This window comes from Sapajus apella, unplaced genomic scaffold (genome assembly GCF_009761245.1).
Source record: "Sapajus apella isolate SASKATOON/1434 unplaced genomic scaffold, GSC_monkey_1.0 scaffold12, whole genome shotgun sequence".
NCBI classification, from domain to species: Eukaryota; Metazoa; Chordata; class Mammalia; order Primates; family Cebidae; genus Sapajus; species Sapajus apella.
The window spans coordinates 2,187,711-2,208,529 of NW_022436952.1; the positions used below are offsets into that span (position 1 = coordinate 2,187,711).

At 54.5% G+C, this 20,819-nt stretch overlaps 2 protein-coding genes across 5 annotated transcripts in view; both read left to right on the forward strand.

Moving 5' to 3' along the window:
* The window catches only part of ZNF385C (zinc finger protein 385C), a 67,625-nt gene that overhangs the window by 35,531 nt on the left and 11,275 nt on the right, over nucleotides 1–20,819 (forward strand). The window contains exon 1 of one of the 4 annotated variants that reach the window (XM_032279651.1): nucleotides 5,472–5,810. The exons of 1 other annotated variant lie outside the window; for it this stretch is intronic. In XM_032279651.1, coding sequence (XP_032135542.1) covers nucleotides 5,598–5,810 — 213 coding nt within the window. In that variant the 5' untranslated portion in view covers nucleotides 5,472–5,597. Of the gene's footprint in view, nucleotides 1–5,471; nucleotides 5,811–20,819 lie in introns of those variants that run through there. 2 more of the 4 variants (XM_032279652.1, XM_032279650.1) reach the window with 2 other exon arrangements.
* CUNH17orf113 (chromosome unknown C17orf113 homolog) lies at nucleotides 8,227–20,815 on the forward strand. Its single transcript, XM_032279647.1, has 3 exons — nucleotides 8,227–9,098; nucleotides 15,220–15,955; nucleotides 17,871–20,815. Exons 2-3 carry the CDS (start codon nucleotides 15,413–15,415, stop codon nucleotides 19,353–19,355), a joined length of 2,028 nt encoding a protein of 675 aa, XP_032135538.1. The 5' UTR covers nucleotides 8,227–9,098; nucleotides 15,220–15,412; the 3' UTR covers nucleotides 19,356–20,815.

Consider the following 20,819-nt stretch of genomic DNA (forward strand, 5'->3'; position numbering starts at 1 on the left):
TGGGAAGGCCGGTCCTGTGGCTGAGGACGCTGTCTGGTCCTTGTTCCTCTTGTAACACACCCTCTTCAGGCCTGACTTCCTGGGTAGCGGTCCCTGTGGTAAAAGCTCCTCCCTCTCCGATCCCACCAGGTGAAGGGGGCAGGTGTGGGGAGAGGAGAAAAGATCACAGCTCCAGGGCCATGCGCGGTGGCTCAGGCCTGTAATCCCAGCACTTTGGGAGGCCAAGGCAGGAGGATCACGAGGTCAGGAGACTGAGACCAACCTGGCCAACATGGTGAAACCCTGTCTCTACTAAAAACACAAAAATTAGCTGGATGTGGTAGCGAACGCCTTTAATCCCAGTTACTAGGGAGGCTGAAGCACAAGAATCGCTTGAACCCAGGAGGCAGAGGTTGCAGCGAGCTGAGATTGCGCCACTGCACTCCAGCCTGGGCGACAGAATGAGACTCTGTCTTAAAAAAACAAACAGGCTGGGCGCTGTGGCTCACACTGTAATCCCAGCACTTTGGGAGGCAGAGGCGGGTAGATCACAAGGTCAGGAGATCGACAGCATCCTGGCTAACACAGCGAAACCCTGTATCTACTAAAAATACAAAAATTAGCTGGGCGTGGTGGCAGGCACCTGTAATCCCAGTTACTGGGGAGGGGGGAGGCTGAGGCAGGAGAATTGCTTGAACCTGGGAGGCGGAGGTTGCAGTAAGCCGAGATCACGCCACTGCACTCCAGCCTGGGCAACAGAGACTTTGTCTTAAAAAAAAAAGAAAAATAAAGAAGATGCCAGCAACTGCCCCTGAAGTGAGGGGGTGCTGGGTGAAGGGAAGCACATCCAGACCCTCAGCTGCCCTGGATGCCTCTTCCAGCTCTGCCCAGGTGGGGACTAGGTCGGTGTGCTGAGAGCATTTAGGTAGAGCTCCCCTGGCGAGGGCTCCCTGGGGAAAATGCAGAGAGCTGCAGCCATTCCTGGGAGGCAGAGGCTGAGTGTGAGCACCTTAATGCACTGCATTGGTCCTAGGCACTCAGTGTCCAGGGCGCCATGCCAGACTGAGGCACGAGGTCTCAGGCCTGTGGCAGCCAGGAGGGCACTTTTCCGTGGGAGCTGTCACTTTGATTAGGGGCCTGCGGGGCTGGAGGCTTCTGCAGTGACAGGCAGTCACAGGCAGTGAGGCAAGGACCCTCTCCTGCTCATGTCCCCCGAGGCTGTCTGTGGGAGGAAGATTGGGGATGGCTCTCCCCTCTCTGAGCCTCCTAGCCAAGGTCTCGGTCAGAGGCCTCCTTCCTCAGCAGCACCCAGCTCCTGGAATTCTCACTCCCAGTGAGCCTCCAATACCTTGGAGGGGCACATGCGGAGTAAGCAGCAGGAACCCACACTTTATCTCCCTCCTCCAAGCACAGCCCCAACTTACCCTGCCCACCCCCATCTGCCTCCTACCCAGGAGGCCCTTTCATTATTTTTTTTTTAAGATGGAATCTCACTCTGTCACCCAGGCTGGAGTACAGTGGTATGATCCCAGCTCACCACAACCTCTACCTGCCAGGTTCAAGCGATTCTCCTGCCTCAGCCTCCTGAGTAGCTGGAATTATAGGCACCTGCCACCACGCCTGGCTAATTTTGTATTTTTAGTGGAGATGGAGTTTCACCATGTTAGCCAGCCTGGTCTCTCAACCTCAGTGATCCTCCTGCCTCGGCCTCTCAACGTGCTGGGATTACAGGTGTGAGCCACCACACCTGGCTACTTTCATTCTTCAGGAATGCATCTTGAGCCCTCTTTCACCCCCCTTGGCCTTCTTCTCAATGGGGGTGTGGCACAGAGACCTTCCCCAGAAGAAGGCTGAACTCCATGATCCTATGGACTATCACACATCCCATCCCCCAAATAACTTTTAAGTAATTCTCCGACATCTGCAAGGAGACAGAGGTTTGCTGTCCCCTCACCCTAACCTCTGATGCAGATGTTGAACCAGCACAGGGCATCGGGAGGACAGCTGGGTAAGGAGCCATGATCTACCCCCAGCCCCATGTGGAGCATCTGCAGTGTGACATTCCCTCCTCACCCCGTTATCCTAGGCACAGATGATGACTTTCAGTACTCACTTTATAAACTGGGAGAGTGGGGCTCAGGGGGATTAGGTAATACCCAAGGCCGCACAGTTGGGTTTGGGTCCTAGGTTTCTGACTCTATTTTGTTTTGTTTATTGAGACAGCATCTTGTTCTGTTGCCCAGGCTGGAGTGCACTGGCACAATCATAGCTCACGGCATCCTTGACCTCCTGGGCTCAAGCAGTCCTCCTCCCCCAGCCTCCTAAGTAGCTGGGACTACAGGCATGCCCCACCACACCTGGCTAAATTTTTATTTTTAAAAATTTTTGTAGAGACAGGGTATATTAGTCAATTTTCACGCTGCTGATAAAGACATACCAAAGACTGGGCAATTTTCAAAAGAAAGAGATTTTTTTTTTCTTTTTTTTTTGAGACGGAGTTTCGCTCTTGTTACCCAGGCTGCAGTGCAATGGCGCGATCTCGGCTCACCGCAACCTCCGTCTCCTGGGTTCAGGCAATTCTCCTGCCTCAGCCTCCTAAGTAGCTGGGATTACAGGAACGCACCACCATGCCCACCTAATTTTTTGTATTTTTAGTAGAGACGGGGTTTCACCATGTTGACCAGGATGGTCTCGATCTCTTGACCTTGTGATCCACCCGCCTCGGCCTCCCAAAGTGCTGGGATTACAGGCGTGAGCCACCGCGCCCGGCAAAAAGAAAGAGGTTTAATGGACTCACAATTCCACATGGCTGGGGAGGCCTCACAGTCATGACGGAAGGTGAAAGCCACGTCTCACATGGTGGCAGACAAGAGAAGAATGAGAGCCAAGCCAAAGGGGTTTCCCCTCATCAAACCATCAGATCTCATGAGACTTATTCACTACCATGAGAACAGTATGGGGGAAACTGCTTCCATGATTCAGTATCTCCCACTGGATCCCTCCCACAACACGAGGGAATTATGGGAGCTACAATTCGAGATGGGATTTGGATGGGGACACAGCCACACCATACCATCACAGCGTCTCACTGTGTTGCCCAGGCGGGTCTCGAACTCTTGGCCCCAAGCAATCCTCCTGCCTCGGCCTCCCAAAGTGTTGGAATTATAGGCATGAGCCACTGCACCCAGCCTCAGGTTTCTGACTCTAAATTCTATCTCACACTTGTCTCTGATGCCTGGCTGAGGAGAGGAACATATATTAGGAGCAACTGAGCCATGTTTGAGAGTGGGGAGCAGTACGGCCCAGAGAGGGCAGGCTGTCCCAGCAGATGATTCCACAAGTGATCTGTGGCCACTCCTCTGCCCTGTCCCTTGATGTGTGCTTAACTAAAAAATGGGAAGATGCCAGCCATCTGGCTAGGGATGGGGAGAGTAGCTTCTTAAAGCCAACCAGTCCCCCCTCTGGCTCTTAGTAGAAAGCACCCAGCCATCCAATTCAGAGTGGACCTGCCCCACGGCCGCCAGCATCCATAGCAACATGACACAGGAAGGGAGAGAGGAAGGGATTTCTGAAATGACTTAAGCTCTGGCTTGCTGAAATGGCCAGAACTTTGGTCAGGTAGTGCAAGGTAGACTGTACAGGAGACAGGAAAGCAGAGATCGAGTCAGACTATAGTGGATTTCGGGGCCAAGACAGCTGTAGCTGCACCACATGTCCCTGTGCCTTCCAGCGGGAGAGGGGTAGTGGTCAGAGTGGCAGGTCAAAGCTGGGCTCCCCTACTCTGCACCCTCAGACCTCCCCTAGCTCCTGTTCGAATCAGCCCCTCCATCGCCTCTCCAAGTCTTTGACTGCAGAAGCTTCTGGCTGCATCCTGGGCCCCAGAGATCAAAGACCTTGAGCTCAGGTCATGCCTGAGTCACTGGCTTGATGAGTTTCTCACCCCCACTCCCTGCAGATGGATTAATTTCAGTCCCATCAGGAGGTCCTGGAAGCCCTCCAGCCTGTCCCCCATTCTTCAGTATCTCCCTGGGTTGCCGTTTCCTCCCCAGTCACCACCTCCCACACACATACGGAGGCCTTTGGGTGCATGCTGCAAAGAAACAGCTCCCCCAAGTCCACTGAGAAGTTCTTCTTGCAGTCTGACCTGCCTCTGCCTCCTGCCGCCGTTCTCCCTTGGTGGCAGGTGACACAAGTGCCCCACTCGCTTCCTGAATGTCATCACATCCTCCTCCCCCAGGCGTGACCCTGACCATTGGCATCCCCCTCCCCCAGGACCACCAGGAAAAGCAAGGCCGTCTGGGTAGAGAATTAGGGGGCTTAGTTCAGATACCTGCCCTGGAAGGAGACAAAGATTCTGTCTGTGTCTCTGGGTGGGTTAATTAGCTCTGGGCTTGAGTTTCCTTCCTCTCCCCACACAAACAACTCCTCCCCCACAAAACCCCTTCCTAACAAACCTGTTTTCAGGCGCTGCTGCTGCCAACTCCTCCCAGATCTTCTTTGTGAGTGTTGGCTGCTCCAGAGATTACAGGTTATTGTCTGGTGGAGACAGGCCGCTGAGGGGGTGGGGGGCTAGCACTGGGACCTGGGCTTGGAATGCAGGACTGGAACCAGCTGTAGGCTGGCTGCCTCCTTCCCCGACTCTGCCCCCTCCCACCCACCAGGTGCTCAGGTCAGCAAGAGCTAGCTTTTAGGAAGAGGAGGGAAAGGAAGGAGCGAATGGAGGGGAGAAGAATGGGGGATCGGGGTGGGCAGGGGAGGGGTGTCAGGAGTTCTAGTGGGTGTCAGGAGTGTGGTGGCTCATGCCTGTAATCCTAAAACTTTGGGAGGCCAAGGCAGGAGAATCATTTGAGGTCAGAAGTTTGAGACCACCCTGGCCAACATGGTGAAACCCCCTCTCTACTAAACATACAAATATTAGCTGGGTGTGGTGGTGGGCGCCTGTAATCCCAGCTACTCTGGAGGCTGATGCAGAAGAATCGCTTGAACCTGGGAGGTGCAGGTTGCAGTGAGCCGAGATCACACCACTGTACTCCAGCCTGGGTGACAGAGTGAGACTCTGTTTCAAAAAAAAAAAAAAAAAAAAAAACGTTGTAGTGGATCAGATAGATAAACTCCCTGCTCTCCTTCTGGCATTGCCCAGGTAGCAGATCCAAGGGTCCAGGCAGGACACTAGACTAACAGTGGCAAGACACTTAGATCCCCGCTCCCAACACCACGTGGCCAGTGCTCTTGGATAAAGTGGCAACACCTCTCTGAGGCTCAGTTTCCTCTTCAACAACAGCAGCATCCCCTTTTATTTAAGGGATGGTGAAGAGAGGATGAGTGAGGCTGGGCAGGCATGGGCCCCTGCAGCAGCAAGTCCTGAGGCAAGAGGGCGGTCAGAGCGGTCCAGCAGGCAAAGCAGGGCAGCAGCTCCTTCCCTGGAGGTCCCTGAGGACAAAGTCAGCCCTTCCAACCCTTGCTTTAGTGTAAAAGGCCCCGGGCAAGGGTCTTCTCCAGGAGTGGAGTGTGTGACGGATGCTCTCTGGTACCCTCCCCCAGGTCCTGGTCTGCACATTTGTCCCCACACTTCTCCCTTCGGGGAAGAACATGCCCTGTTCTTTCCACCTGCAATTGGGATGGGGGAAACCAGAGAATGGGCAGCTCCTTACTCACAAAGAGAGACAGGGCCCAGGAACGATGCTGCTTTCCAGGCAGAACCAGGAGTCCCTCCCTCGCGCCCTCCCCTCTTGTCCCTCACATCCCCCCCTTCCCTCTGTCACTCTGGCTGGGTTTCATTTGCTCCAGGTTCAGCGCTCCGCGGTGCCTCCAAAGGCAGAGAATGCTCTTGGGTGAGTGCTGAGGACACCTGGGCTGGGAGGTGGGGAGAGGGCTTAGGTGAGGGTGGTGCTCTCCCTTCTCCCCAGCCCAATTCTTTCCTGCTATCGTTGGCCCCCCAAAAGTTGTCTGTCAGAGACGCCAGTAGCCAGTTGACTCAGCCCTTTTCCCAGGTCCAGGGCTGGGCAGGGAAGCCCCCACTCTGGCCGAGAACAAAGGTGGAAGGAGGGGCAGGAATGGTGGGGAGCTGGAGGTCTACCCTGCAGGAAACAGGGGTGCCGGACATCTGGGCAAACACCTGTCCAGGGAGCCTGTGTCAAAGGTTCCTCGTATCAGACCTCACCTTTAACCGCCTCTGAGGGGCCGGGGGATGGGGAGACATCCGAGGGGAGTGAAGAGGGAGCTGTTACTGCAGCAGAGAAAGAAGCAGACAGAGGGAGATGGAAATCAGGGTGTCTCCTCCCTGAGATCTGGCCAGTGTACTGGGGTCCACACTAATGCCCCCTGCCTTTATCCGTGGTCTCTCAGCTCACCTCTCCACACAGAGGGTTGCCTGGCTTTTTTTGAGGGAGATAGCCATCACCCATCAAAGGGTGTTTTGGGGACCCTTTCCTTGGGGGCAAAGGCCTGGAGGGGAACTGGGGGCAGAGTTTCTCTTGTGACTGGGCTTTGGAGTCTTCCTCCAGCTTGGGGGGAGTCTGCACATCCTGAGTGCTAGATGACCCAGAAGTGGCTCAGCGGCTCTGGAGGATGTGGGGGTGAACCCCCTGGCCATGGTGGGAGTGGGCACGCGGTGGGTCTTGGCTCAACCTCCCACTCCCACCTTTGGCTCTCTCTCCCCTGGACTCCCATATTCTTTGCAGTGTAGGTTTTATCCATGATAGAAATGGCAGTGTCGGTATTTGAGATGTGTTGTGTGCAGGCATGTGCCTCTGGGAGGACCCTGTTGTCCACCCTGTGACGTGGGGATAGCGGGGTTGGAGAAAGTGGGAAAGAGACTCTGTTTGGAGATATGCTTTTTTAAGTCCGACGCGTTTACTTTTGTAAGGGGGGTGTGTGCGCACACCGATCTCTGCATCTGCATATGGCTCTTTGTGTACATGCATCTGTCCTTGTGAAGGTGTGTGCCACTGTGTACCCATTGCTGTCCGCCGTCTGTATCTGTAAGGGTCTGCATTTTCATGTGCATCTGTCTCTCTGGGTATGTGTATACACAAGCATGTCTCTGTTGCTCATGCCCATCTGTGTATGCACGCACGCTCTTTCGTGGCCAGTGTATCTGCCTTTGATTCCTAGCCAGCATGGGTATCTGTGTATCTTGGCATCAGTACCACCTCCATATGAATCTCGTGTGTAGAGAGAATACATCGTCTAACTGTGGGGAGAGGTATGTATGTGTGTGCCTTGGATGTGTATACCTGTCACTATCCATGGGTGGTATGGGCCCCAGGTTGTGCATCTGTGCTCGTGTGTGTGTGTGTGTGTGTGTGTGTGTGTGTGTGTGTCTGTCTGTCTGTCTGTCTGTTTCTCAGTTGTGGTAAAACAGCAGGATGTGGTTTTCCCAGATCCTCTCCCTTGGTGGCCGCCAGGGTGATGTTATTTCACAAGATGTCTGCTTTGTGCCCTGCCCCAGCCTCAGTTGGACCTTTGGGGGCAGCCTCTTCTCCTGTACTTGGTCTGGCTTGCTCATGCCTCTGACCATACCCTACCCTCTTGAGGCAGTGGCCAATGAGCCATGGCTGCTCCAAGACACTTACGGTGGCTGTTCTGCTGCAAAACGCCATCCAAGAAGACCTACCCGCATCCTGACCCTTTCGGGGTGCAGAATTCTAGACCTCAGGGCTGTGTGGTGCCATTCGGGGGCAGCTGTGGGGGCTGCGGCATCTCCCTTCATTGGAGTGTAGCCAGGAGTCAGGCGGCCACACGTGTGTGTGCATGTGACTCGCACACCATCCCACAGCCCTGGGGCTGGGGTTCACAGTGAATGTCAGAGGCAGACGGTGGGTGGCACAGAGCTGTGCTGCATGGAGGATGCTGGGGCGGGGGAGTTCCCAGCAGCCACTGGTGGGGCCAGGACCACAAATCAACATGCACCCTAGGCCTTTTGCAGGGAAGCAGTGTACACAATTTTGAGGGGATTGGAAGGCATTTCTGGGTGACTGTATGCTGTCTGGAAGGGGAGACGGGTCATCAGGTGCCTCCAGATTCCCTTGATCCACAGCAGCAGACCTGCTTCCTCTCTGGCCTCCACACCAGCACCTCCTTGGGTCTTCAGACCCATTTCTGTCCTGCCCTAGCCTCCTTCCCGGGTTGTCAGTCCCACTTTACAGATGAGAAGGCAGGCTCATAGCTAAGTGTCCAGTCCAAGGCCTCAGAGTTAAATATAACTGGAGCTCCATCCCAGGCCTCTGGACTCCGTCCCTCCGGTTCTGGGAGAGTTGTGGCGCCACAACCGCACATTCCTCCTGCTGGGAACCTCCTCAGTTCACCTCTCAGGGTAACACAGACAGGGTGAGGGTTGGCTGTATCTCAGAAAGTTCTAGAGAGAGGTCACTTCCACCTCCCTCCCTCTTCCCCACTCTGTCAACCCCACTGCAAATAACTTGTTAGTTATTTGCAGTGGGGTTGAGCTTCCCAGCTCCAATTCCCCACCAGGTGGGAAGGTCAAAATTCCCAGCATTCCCCTAGAGCCATCCAGCATCAGGCACTGCCCCCACCCACCCCAATTCTTCATGAACCTGCAGCGCCCAGTTAACTTCCAAATGGATCCTTGCTCTGCCATCCCATTGCCAGGAGTGCCCGTCCCCTAGTAAAAGTCCGCTTACCCATAATGCTGCGAACCCTCATTAACCCGCCCTGCAGACCTTCACCTGACCGCCCGCTCCTTCGTGATCGCAAAGCACTTTGCTGCCAAACTCTCAGAGCCTTTTGCAGCCTCCACCGCGCTCTACCTGTCGGTCTCTGACGGCTGTGAGCCCCTCGAGGAACCCCGGATACACGCGCGGACCGAGTGGACTCCGGCCCCGCGCCGCCTGCGGTCTAGCCTCAGTGGCTCCTGCGGCGGCGCGTGCGGCGGGGGCCGAGGGCGGGGCCGGGCTGAGCGCGCGGGGCTGGAGGCGCGGCAGGAGGGCGCGGCCAGGTGAGCCCCCCGGGCGCCGCCCGCCCTGCCCGCGACCCCGGCCGGCGCCGGCTGCTGGCGCCTCTTCGCCCGCGTTGCCGCTAGTGGCTGCTGTCGCTCCGTGGAGCCCAAGGAGACCGCGGCCAGAGCGTCCACCGCCCAAGATGGTGGCTCCTGTGACTCCGTGAGTGCGAGCGGACGGGGCGGGGGCGCCGGGCCAGGCTGGGCGCCCCCTCCCGGAGCGGGCGGGACGGGCGGGCGGGGAGGCTCGGTGCCTCCGCGGGACCCACCGAGGGCTCTGTCACCATGCGCCCCCCGGAGGAAGTTCCCCTGCCCTCCCCGTCCCAGCCCCCGGGTGGATGGGTGAGAAGGAGTGCAGGGGAACCCCTTCTCACCAGGGCTGCCAGAGCAGGGGGCGCCCGGCCCTATTCTGCTGAGAGCTGGACTCCTCTTAGGGGGTTCCCACAGCAAGGGGCCCCCAGGAGCCCGGGGAGGAGGCTCGGGACCCACATCCTGGAGCCACATGAATGCCGTTTGAGGCTTACATGCCGAGGGGCCCTTGTCAAGTTGTTCTGGCTCCCATCGGGCTGGTCAGGGTGTGGAGAGAGGTGAGGGAGCTGGGGGTCTGCGATAAGTGTGCCCTCCTGGTCAGCCTTGGTCACAACTGGACCCATGTAGTTTTGTTTACACCCCACTCCACCCAGCGTGCTTCCCTGAGGTTGAGGTGGTGAGAATGTCAATGGAATTTGACCTGTTTAGAGTAGCTCTGTCCAATAGAACTTTCTGGGATGATGTAAATGTGCTGTCCAATGCAATAGCCACTAGCCACACTGGCTGCTAAGCACGTGAAAAGTGCCTAGTGTGAGCTGAATGCCAAATGTTTTATTAAATTCTAATCAATTGAAACAGCCGCACCTACAACAGCCGCAGTGGCCAGCTGCTGTGTTGGACAGAGTCATTTTAGAATCTCTACCTTCCCAGGCTCTACCTACCTGCCCCTTTGTTCTGCAGAATGGGCAGGATAGGCAGCTTCGAGGTACATGGAAAGGATCTGACACTCTTCCATAAGGGGATCACCTTGCTCTTGCACCCCTCTCGCCCCCATTCTAAGATCCTGTGTGTAGTGGGGCTGGGCAAGGTCATAGAATCACAGGATCTTGGAAAGAAAGGATGTCAAAGGCAGTTGTTTTAATCACCCAACAGGCAACCAAGGGCTTGCTCCACTGCCCTCTCTGCCTGGGCACCTGCCCTTTCTTATTCACTGCCCAATTGTGTGGTGCACTTGCTGGGTGTCAGGCACTGTACCCGTCTCTGGGATTCAGACATGAAGAAGTTAGTTACTTTTCCTGCCCTCAGGGAACGTGCATGAGAAGGGGGGTGGAGAGAGAATGAAGCAAGAGAATTACACAGAGAGAAGCAGAGATTTATGACCGAGCATGGTGGCTCACGCCTATAATCCTAGCACTTTGGGAGACCGAGGCGGGTGGATCACCTGAGGTCGGGAGTTTGAGACCAGCCTGACCAACATGAAGAAACCCCATCTCTTACTAAAAATACAAAATTAGCTAGGCATGGCGGTACATGCCTGTAATCCCAGCTACTCGGAAGGCTGAGGAGAATCTCTTGAACCTGGGAGGCAGAGGTTGCCGTGAGCCGACAGTGCACTCCAGCCTGGGCAACAAGAGTGAAACTTTCTCTCAAGAAAAAAAAAAAAAAAAAAAAAAAAAAGCAGAGATTTGTAATCTGTGGGGCATGCACTGGAGAGAACAAACAGGGAGCAATGACAGAAAAGAAGCTTGCTGGGAAAGGATGGTTAAGCTAAGGCCAAAGGGGAAATGGAACAGTCCAGGTAAAGCATTGGGAGGGCAGCTGGGAACATTCTGGAAGAAGGGACAGCACATGCAAAGGACCCAGGGGATGGGAACCTGGCACTCTGGAGGAACCCAGAGAGAAGGTCAGTGTTACTAGGAAGGAAGGGAGATACAAGTGGCCACCAGAGAGGTCAGTAACCCTGAGCGCTTGGCAGACCTCAAAAGAATTCTGGCCCTGGCCTTAGAGGAGTGGGTGGTTGTGGAGGGGTCTAAAGCAGTTTTTTTTTTTTTGTTGTTTTTTTTTTGAGACCAAGTCTCACTCTGTGTCCCAGGCTAGAATACAGTGGTGTGATCTCAGCTCACTAAAGCAGTATATTTTTAAAAGCCTCCTCTGGCTAAGGGTAAGAGTAGAAACCCAGCATGCAATCAGGAAGCAACTGCATTTGTCCAGGCAAAGATAAAGGTGGCCTGGACAAGGTCACCAGGCAGCAGTGTGGAGGGAAGGGACAAGTTAGAAGTGGATTTTGGAGGGAAAATCAATAGGACCTGTGGATGGAGCAGGTTCTGGATGAGGAAGACAGCAGGGATTAAAGGGCAGGTTTCTGCCCAGGGCATCTGGGAAGAAGGATGGATTTCATTTCCTGAGACGGGGGACTTGGAGAGGGGCATATTTGTTTTTGTTTTTAGAGACAGGGTCTCACTCTGATCACAGCTCACTGCAGTCTCAAATTCTCAGGCTCAAGCGATCCTCCTGCCTCAGCCTCCTGAGTAGCTGGGACTACGGGCATATGCCACCATGCCCAGCTAATTTTTTTTTTTGAGAAGACAGGGTCTCCCTATGTTGCCCAGGCTGGTCTCAAACTCATGGGCCTAAGCAGTCCTCCCCCCTCAGCCTCCCAAAATGCTAGGATTATAGGTGTGAGCCACCACATTCGGCCAAGAGGAGCATATTTGTAAGGACAGATCAAGAGTCTGTCTAGACAGGCCAGGAAGGCAGCTGGATGGAACCGTGTGATGCCCAGTGGGGCTGTGTATTTCCAGGTGGTCTGCAGAGATGGTTCTGAAATGATAGACAATTTGAAGTTGGAAAGGGGAGGAGGAGATGACCTTCAGAGGCCAAGGAGGAGGGAAAACCAAGGGACGTGGGATCCTAGAAGCCAAGAGAAAAGAGTGTTCCAAGGAGGGTGTGGTAAGCATCACCAGGTGCTACTCAACAGTCCCAAGGAAGAGGGCTAACGAATTTCACCTGCATCTGGCAGCATGGGGGGCCTTTCCTTACTCCGAACCGCTGGCCCTGGATCTTTCCTCATCTGCCCTTGTTTTACCTACTATGTGCTGGTTCCACACAGGGCACTGGTATACAGGTGGAGTGGACAAGACAGTTACTGCAATCTCAGAGCTTAAGGTCATCTAACTGGGCTGGGTATGGTGGCTGACGCCTATAATCCCAGCACTTTGGGAGGTCGAGGGGGGTGGATCACCTGAGGTCAGGAGTTTGAGACCAGCCTGGCTAACATGGCAAAACCCCGACTCTACTAAAAATACAAAAAAAAAATAATAATAATTAGCCGGGCGCGGTGGCGTGTGCCTATAATCCCAGTTGCTTGGGAGGCTGAGGCAGGCGAATCACTTGAACCTGGGAGGCAGAGGTTGCAGTGAGCTGAGATTGCTCCACTGCATTCTAGCCTGGGTGACAGAGTGAGATTCTGTCTCAAAAAAAAAAAAAAAATCATCTAATTCACAGTCTCAGAAACAAGAGTTCTTTCATGTGACCAAAATGAATCCATTCATTCTTTTCTTTTTTAATGTGTTAGCATTGTCCTCTATTTTAATTTTGTTTTTACATTTTTATTTATCTTTTGGAGACACGGGGTATTGCTATATTGACCAGGTTAGTCTTGAACTCCTGAGCTCAAGCGATCCTCCTGCCTTGGCCTCCCATATTTTTATTTTAAAATTTTATTTATTTATTTATTTATTTAGAGACAGGGTCACTATAGCCTTGAACTCCTGGGCTCAAGTGATCTTCCCACTTCAGCTCCTGAGTAGCTGGCACTACAGGCATATGCCCAGCTAATTTCTTTTTTTTTTTTTTTAATTTATTTATAAAGACAGGGTGTCCCTATGTTGCCCAGGGTGTTCTGGAACTCCTGGGCTCAAGAGATCCTCCCACCTCGGCTTCTCAAAATGCTGGGATTACAGGTATGAGCCACCATGCCCAGCCCTTTCATTTTTTTAAATAACCAACTTTTACTGAGAGGTGTCTGTGTGCCCAGCCCCAGACAGGGACTCAGAGATAAGAAAATGAACAGACATGGTCTTGAGCTTCTAGGAACTCAGTGCGGAGATATGTGTCATGAAGACTCATGCACAGGGAGCTGTGGGAATCTAGAGGATGGCTACCGGCCCAGGTTGTGGGGATCAGCGTGGCAGAGAGGATCCCTGAGCTGTTCTCGGGGAATGAGTGGGAATTAGCAAGGAGAGAGGAGGGAGAGGGAATTCTAGGCTCAGGGGATGAAGATAGCAACAAAGTAACAGCTCAGTGTATATTGGAATGCAAGCCTTTGGGATTGATTGGGCAGACAGGAGTGGTGGGAAGCTCTATTAACAGAAATATTCAGAGGCTGGGGAGGGTGTTATTGGCTTGTGTAGACTTGTGTTGAGGTCTATAGACTTAGGCAGTGGCATAGCAGCACAGAGGTGGAAGCCAGGGAGTGACACGGTTAGATCTATGTGTGAGCTTGCTGTCTCTGGCTGTTGGGTGAGGGATGAGTCTAGGGGAAATGGCAGTGCAGAGACGGAGGCAGCCTGCAGTGATCCAGGTGATACCGAGAGGGCCCGAACTGGGTCAAGACTGGACAGCTAGAGGGAGAGAGATGATACAGAACAGGGTCTCAGGACAGCCTTTGGGGTCAGGAGGACGTGCGTTCTAATTCAGCTCGGCTAGTGACTGCTTATGAAACCCAGGCAAGCCAGTTAAAGTCACTGACCTCAGTTTTATCCTCTGCAAAAGGATAATGCCTCAGCCACAGAGAGTCATCTGGGTCTGTCCCTGGATCATTGTAAAGCACATGGCACAGGGCCTCAGCTCACATTCCAGAAATGGCAGTTACAGTTAGGCATGGAGAGGGCACAGGTTGGAGAGACAATTAAAAGGTAGAGTTGGCAGGTTTTGGCCAATAGCTGGACATGCCTTTTTGGTCCTCAACTGCTCATCCTGGCCTCATGCCTCAGGAGATGGCAGAGTGAAGGAGGTAGAAGCAACCGACTACTGCCTTCATCTGGAGCCCTGTGTCCCATGTGGCCCCCAGGTCTGGCCTACCCATCCCGGAACCACTGGGTGGGTATGAACATGTGTGCACCTGTGCGTATAAGGAAGGGAGCTTTAGAGAAAGCAGATTTTCCTGTGGCTTGGAAAAAATCAGCTTTGTGCTGATTTCTTTCTTTCTTTCTTTTTTTGAGATGGAGTTTCGCACTTACCCAGGCTGGAGTGCAATGGCACAATCTTGGCTCACCACAACCTCCACCTCCTGGGTTCAAGCAATTCTCCTGCTTCAGCCTCCCGTGTAGCTGGGATTACAGGCATGCACCACCACACCAGCTAATTTTGTATTTTTAGTAGAGATGGGGTTTCTCCATGTTGGTCAGGCTGGTCTTGAACTTCTGACCTCAGGTGATAGGCCCACCTTGGTCTCCCAAAGTGCTGGGATTATAGGTGTGAGCCACCCCACCTGACCATCCTTTTTTTTTTTTTTTTTTTGAGACAGGGTCTAGCTCTGTCACCCAGGCTGGAGTGCAGTGGCGCCTTCATGGCTCACTGCAACCTTTGCCTCCCAGGCTCAAGCAATCCCGCCTCAGCCTCCCCAGTAGCTGGGACTATAGGCATGCACTACCATGCCTGGCTAATTTTTTTTTTTTTAAGAGGTGAGGTTTTGCCATTGCCCAGGCTGATCTTAAACTCCTGGGTTCAATTGAGCCACCTCCTAAAGTGCTGGGATTGCAGGAGTGAGCCACCACGCCCGGCTTGATTTCCTCCTGATGAAATAGATGACTGTGGGCTGAAGGGCATGGTCATCTTTTGGGCTAGGAGCTGAGAGTTCTGAGTTTTACTCCTGGGTCACCATGAATTCCTCATGGGCCCTGAGGACCACTATCTGTCTCTAGACTCAGCTTTCCCCTTGCAAAATACAGTTGCCTAGGTGATGCTAGTCTCTCCAGCTCTGAAATGCTTCAGCAGTCAGAGCAATCGGCGCCTTGTCCTGGGTGGAAAGAGACCCTGGGAGGGGGCTGGGTCCCCACACCTCCCCTGCTTTGGATAACATTCCAGGGCCCTTTGTATGACTGCACCCACTGCCCAGAGCCCCTGCCCCATTGAGTCCCTCCACCCCTCAGCTGGGAGGACTCTGTGCGGAGCATGAACTCCCACTCCACCCTAAACCGCCGCCACCATGATGGACCCCTAACGGCGCTCTCCCTTGTCTCTTTCATCTCTAGTCTCCTACCGGCGGAGCGGGAGTAAACTCTCCAGGCTAAGTTAGATGGATGTGCCTTCTTAGCCTGGCGGGCTGCCCCCATCCTGCCTCCCCATCAACTCCCTTTGTCAAGGGAGGTACCTCTGTGTGTGGGGGAGGCAGGGGGGCAAAAGCATTCAAGTGGGGGTTGGGGGTTCCTCGCTCAGAGAGCAAGAATGGTGCCCCCAGGAAAGAAACCAGCGGGAGAGGCCTCCAACTCCAACAAAAAGTGTAAGCGTTACTTCAACGAGCACTGGAAAGAGGAGTTTACCTGGCTGGACTTTGACTATGAGCGGAAGCTGATGTTCTGCCTCGAGTGCCGCCAGGCCCTGGTACGGAACAAGCATGGCAAAGCCGAAAACGCCTTCACCGTGGGCACTGACAACTTCCAGCGCCACGCCCTGCTGCGCCACGTGACCTCAGGAGCCCACCGCCAGGCTCTGGCCGTCAACCAGGGCCAGCCCCCTTTTGAGGGCCAGTCTAAGGGCAGAGAGGCCTACCCAGGCCTGGCTACAACTCCCACCTCCAGGGGCGTCAAGGTGGAGGTAGACCCGGCCAAAGTGGCTGTGCTGACTACCGTGTACTGCATGGCTAAGGAGGATGTGCCTGTCGACCGCTGCTCTGCCCTGCTTGAGCTGCAGAGGTTCAACCTGTGCCAGGCACTGCTAGGCACAGAGCATGGCGATTACTACAGTCCCAGGAGGGTGAGGGACATGCAGGTGGGTGAGAGCCAGAAGTATGGGGGAAGGGCTTGGGGAGGGAGGACACTGAGCTACCTGGGAACAGCCCCAGCATCCCAGGATGCCAGGCCCTTGGGCAGCAGCTAGGGCATTTCATTCATATCTTCACCCTTCAGAGCCTTCCCTGAGGGCCTGCTGTATGCCTGGTGCTGGGCCAGCTGCAGGGGTATAACACTAAAGAGGCCAGACCGGGCCCTGACCTTAGTGGGCACAGAAAGAGACGTTGCAAACTGGTGGCCGGGAGGCTTGATTACACAGATGTATTTAATTTGTTTATATATTTAATTTTTTTCCCTAGAAGGAGTCTCATTCTGTTGCCCAGGCCGGAGTGCACTAGAACCATCTCAGCTCACTGCAACCTCTGCCTGCCTGGCTCAAGTGATTCTCCTGCCTCAGCCTCCCTAGTAGCTAGGATTACAGGCGTGTGCCACCATGTCTGGCTAATTTTTGTATTTTTAGTAGAGATGGGGTTTCACCATATTGGCCAGGCTGGTTTTGAACTCTTGACCTCAGGTGATCCACCCGCCTCAGCCTCCCAAAGTGCTGGGATTATAGGCGTGAGATACTGTGCCCAGCCCTTTTTTTTTTTTTTTTTTTTTTTTACATAGAGATGGGTGTCTAACTACGTTGCCCAGGCTGGTGTTGAACTCCTGGCCTCAAGCAATCCTCCTGCCTTGGACCCCCCAAAAGTGCTGGAATGGAAATGGAAATGACTTGTGACCTAGTTTTCTTTTGGGGCTATTTTCTGTGCCCAGCCTGTTTAATTAGTTTTCATAGTGTTTTTGAAAAGCTCAAATTTGTTTTCAACTTTAAAAAAACTCAGGAGATTACCTATAAAAATCTAGATTTGTGACTTTATTGAAAAGCAAAGTCTCCATGCTGTCAGAGCGGGATGTGCTGGAATTCCCCATGCCCTTTGGCTTATCCCTGGCCCTCTCCAAGCTCAGTGTCACTCACGTGGCCCCTGGAGGCATGCAGATTGTAGCTCTGTCCTAGGTGCTAACTGTGTGAGTCCTATGGGCTGGGTTGGAGGTGGGGGAGTTGGATCTTATCCTACAGAGACGACAAATAGAGAAACAGCACACAGCTGGGACCCAGGGTAACTGGTTGGGAACTGGGAGTTAGTGTGCCTATCAGTTAATCCCTGAGCTGGACAGGGGAGGGAGACCCCCCAGGGATAAGGCAGACTAGGGTGATGTATAGAAAAGTAGTGAAAAAACTAGCTTTCCTAGAGCTCTTTATGGTTCATAAAGCACTTTTACAGCAACAAAAGTTGACATTGATAATTCACAACAATGCTTTGAGAAGATGTGGGCTAGTATTAGCTGACAGCAGGTATAAGAGCTGAGAAGGGCTGGGCGAAGTGGCTCATACCTATAGTCCCAGCACTTTGGGAGGCCGAGGTGGGCAGATTGCCAGGTCAGGAGATCAAGACCATCCTGACCAACATGGTTAAACCCTGTCTCTACTGAAAATACAAAAATTAGCTGGGCTTGATGGCACATGCCTGTAATCCCAGCTACTCAGGAGGCTGAGGCCAGAGAATCACTTGAACCCGGGAGGCGGGGGTTGCAGTGAGCCAAGATCGTGCCACTGCACTGCAGCCTGGGCAACAATGCGAGACTCTCTCAAAAAAAAGAGCTGAGAAGACTAGACAGGGTGTGATGGGAGGCCAGGGTGGGAGGATTGCTCTTAGAGAGACCAGGAGTTGTAGAGATGAGAAAACTGAGGCTCAGAGAGGTGAAGTGACTGGCCAGAGGTAGCACAGCCAGTAAGTGACAAAGCCAGGATTAGTCCCTAAGTCTGTCTGACCTCAAGGCCGCACTGCCTGTCTCCGCCTCTCAGGACAAGCCTAATTCTGTCCTCCTTCCCTTTCTCTTCCTGGCTGTCCCAGGTGGCCATTGCCAGTGTCTTGCACACAGAGGCCTGCCAGCGCCTGAAGGCATCCCCATATGTGGGGCTGGTGTTGGACGAGACCAGGGACTGGCCGGAGTCACACAGCCTGGCCCTGTTTGCCACTTCGGTGTCCCCCTGTGATGGCCAGCCCGCCACTACCTTCCTGGGCAGTATGGAGCTACAGGAAGGCGAGGCCACTGCTGGCCAGCTCTTGGACATCCTGCAGGCTTTCGGCGTATCTGCATCCAAGCTGGCCTGGCTCAGTTCAAGCCTCCCCAGTGGCCGCCTGGGGAGTGTGGGCCCACAGCTCCGGGCCACTTGCCCACTGATGGCAGAGCTGCACTGCCTCCCTGGCCGGACAGATCCTGAGCCTCCTGCCTACTTGGGTCAATATGAGAGCATATTGGATGCCCTATTCCGCCTCCATGGTGGCCCTAGTTCCCACTTGGTCCCTGAGCTCCGGGCAGCACTGGACCTTGCAGCTATTGACTTGGCAGGGCCTCGGCCAGTGCCTTGGGCCTCCCTGCTGCCTGTGGTGGAAGCAGTGGCAGAGGCCTGGCCTGGCCTGGTGCCCACCCTGGAGGCTGCAGCCCTGGCCTCCCCTGTGGCGGGATCACTGGCCCTGGCCCTGCGACAGTTCACCTTTGTGGCCTTCACATACCTGCTGCTGGATGCCCTGCCCTCTGTGCAGAAGCTCTCCCTTGTCATACAGGCAGAAGAACCGGACTTGGCCTTGCTGCAGCCCTCGGTGATGGCAGCTGCGGCCTCCCTCCAAGCTCAGCGCGGCTCAGGTGGGGCCCGCCTCCAGAGCTTCCTGCAGGAGCTGGCATCCTCTGATCCGGACACCAGCAGCGGGCGCTACACCTACCGCGGCGTGGAGCTGCTGGGTTACTCCGAGGCCGCTGTCCGGGGCTTGGAGCAGCTCCGGGGGTCCTTCCTGGACTCCATGCGGAAGGGCCTACAGGACTCCTACCCCGGACCTTCGCTGGACGCTGTGGCCGCCTTCGCGGCGATCTTTGACCCTCGCCGCTACCCACAGGCACCGGAGGAGCTGGGCGCGCATGGCGAGGGGGCGCTGCGGTTGCTGCTGCGCGGCTTTGCGCCTGCGGTGGTGCGCCAGCGGGCCCTGGGAGACTTCGCGCTGTTCAAGCGCGTGGTGTTCAGCCTTGGGCGGCTTGGCCCTCGGGCCCTGTGCACCCAGCTGGCGTGCGCGCACTCGGAGCTGCACGAGCTCTTCCCTGACTTCGCTGCCTTAGCAGCCTTGGCCTTGGCGCTGCCCGCGGGCGCTGGCCTGCTGGATAAGGTCGGCCGCAGCCGGGAGCTGCGGTGGTGGGGGCAGAGCAGGGCTAGGGAAGGCCGGGGCGGCCACGTGGTGAAGATCGCAGTGGATGGGCCCCCGCTGCGCGAGTTTGATTTCGGGTTGGCAGTGGAGTTCTTAGAGAGTGGGTGGGGAGAAGGCTTCCTGGCTTCACATCTCACTTGAAGGTGGCCTCCTTCTCTGGGCCCAGCCTTCCTGGGGCCCTGGGCACTCTAAGGGCTAACCTAGACGTGACCATGCTGCACCCAAGCTGATCTATCTGTGGCCTCCCAGGGGCCTGAGGTCACCCATCCACCCTTCTGGAGTGTCCCACCAACCCCACCCTGTGGGCTGTGGAGGAAGGGACTGGGTGAATGAAGAGGGACCTGGGTGGGTGGGCAGAGATGCTAGGATCTGGGGCACCTGAAATAATTCCTGGCCTTTGCACAGTTAGATGAGGAGTAGCTCACCCTTTTCCCTTCTGGACTTGCCCCAAGTTTGCTCCCCCCACCCCATAATAGAAGTTCTTGGCTTTCGGGAGGAAGATTGGGTCTTGGGAATTGAGTGGCTGAAAGGACACCACTGGTCCTTCGTCGTTTGTTTGTTTTTTGGTTTTTTTTTTTTTTTTTTTTTAAACAGAGTCTCGCTCTGTCCCTCAGGCTGGAGTGTAATGGTGCCATCTCAGCTCACTGCAACCTCTGCCTCCTGGGTTCAAGCGATTCTCCTGACTCAGCCTCCCTAGTGGCTGGGACTGCAGGCACCCACCACCATGCGTAGCTAACTTTTTGTATTTTTAGTAGAGACGGGGTTTCACTATGGTGGCCAGGCTGATCTTAAACTCCTGACCTCATGATCCGCCTGCCTCTGCCTCCCAAAGTGCTGGGATTACAGGCATGAGCCATCACGTCCGGCCTGTCCTTGGCTGTTTCTTAGCCCCACTCCCGGCAATGTCTCTTCATCTATGACTGGGGAGTAGATGACTGCACTTGTTTCTGTCACACAGCACAGCGTCCTCTCTGTACACAGCTGGTGGGTCAGGGGCACAATGGTTCCGGGGAATAGCGGTTCCCTTCCTCCCCTCCTCACCAATAGGCTGCCTCCGACCTTTTTTTGTGTGTAACTGTGTGTATGGACATAAAAACCGACAAATGTGAAATAAATCTATGTTATCTTTCATAGTGTTACTACACAAACATCTCAAAGGACTACTTTTGGTTTTGCAACGACAGGGTTCACAAAAGCCCCAGATGGGCTGGACTTTTTCTTTTTTCCTAATTTTTTCTTCCTCAAAGTCTGGTTGCTCTCCAAGTTCCTACCCCTCCCCTGCCCTTGCCTTAGACCTTTAAGACCAAAGAGTGCAAAACCACAGTGCTGTACCTGCCGCCTCTGAGACTGGCCTTGAGGCCCAACCCAGGGATGCTGGCTTATTTCCTCCTGGGGAAAGCAGTATAGACCTCATCAGAGCTGGGGACACATCCCTTCAGAGCCACGGGTTCCCGTTCCCTCCTGTCAGCCCTGGCTGTGAAAGTCCTGGGGATCTGATGGGAGGAAGGATAGTTAGAGAGTGAGAAGGGAGAGGGCTGTCCTTTTTCCAGTACCCCTGGGTTTGAGTTTAATTTGTGGTAAAGTGGAAACCCAGTGCATCATGCA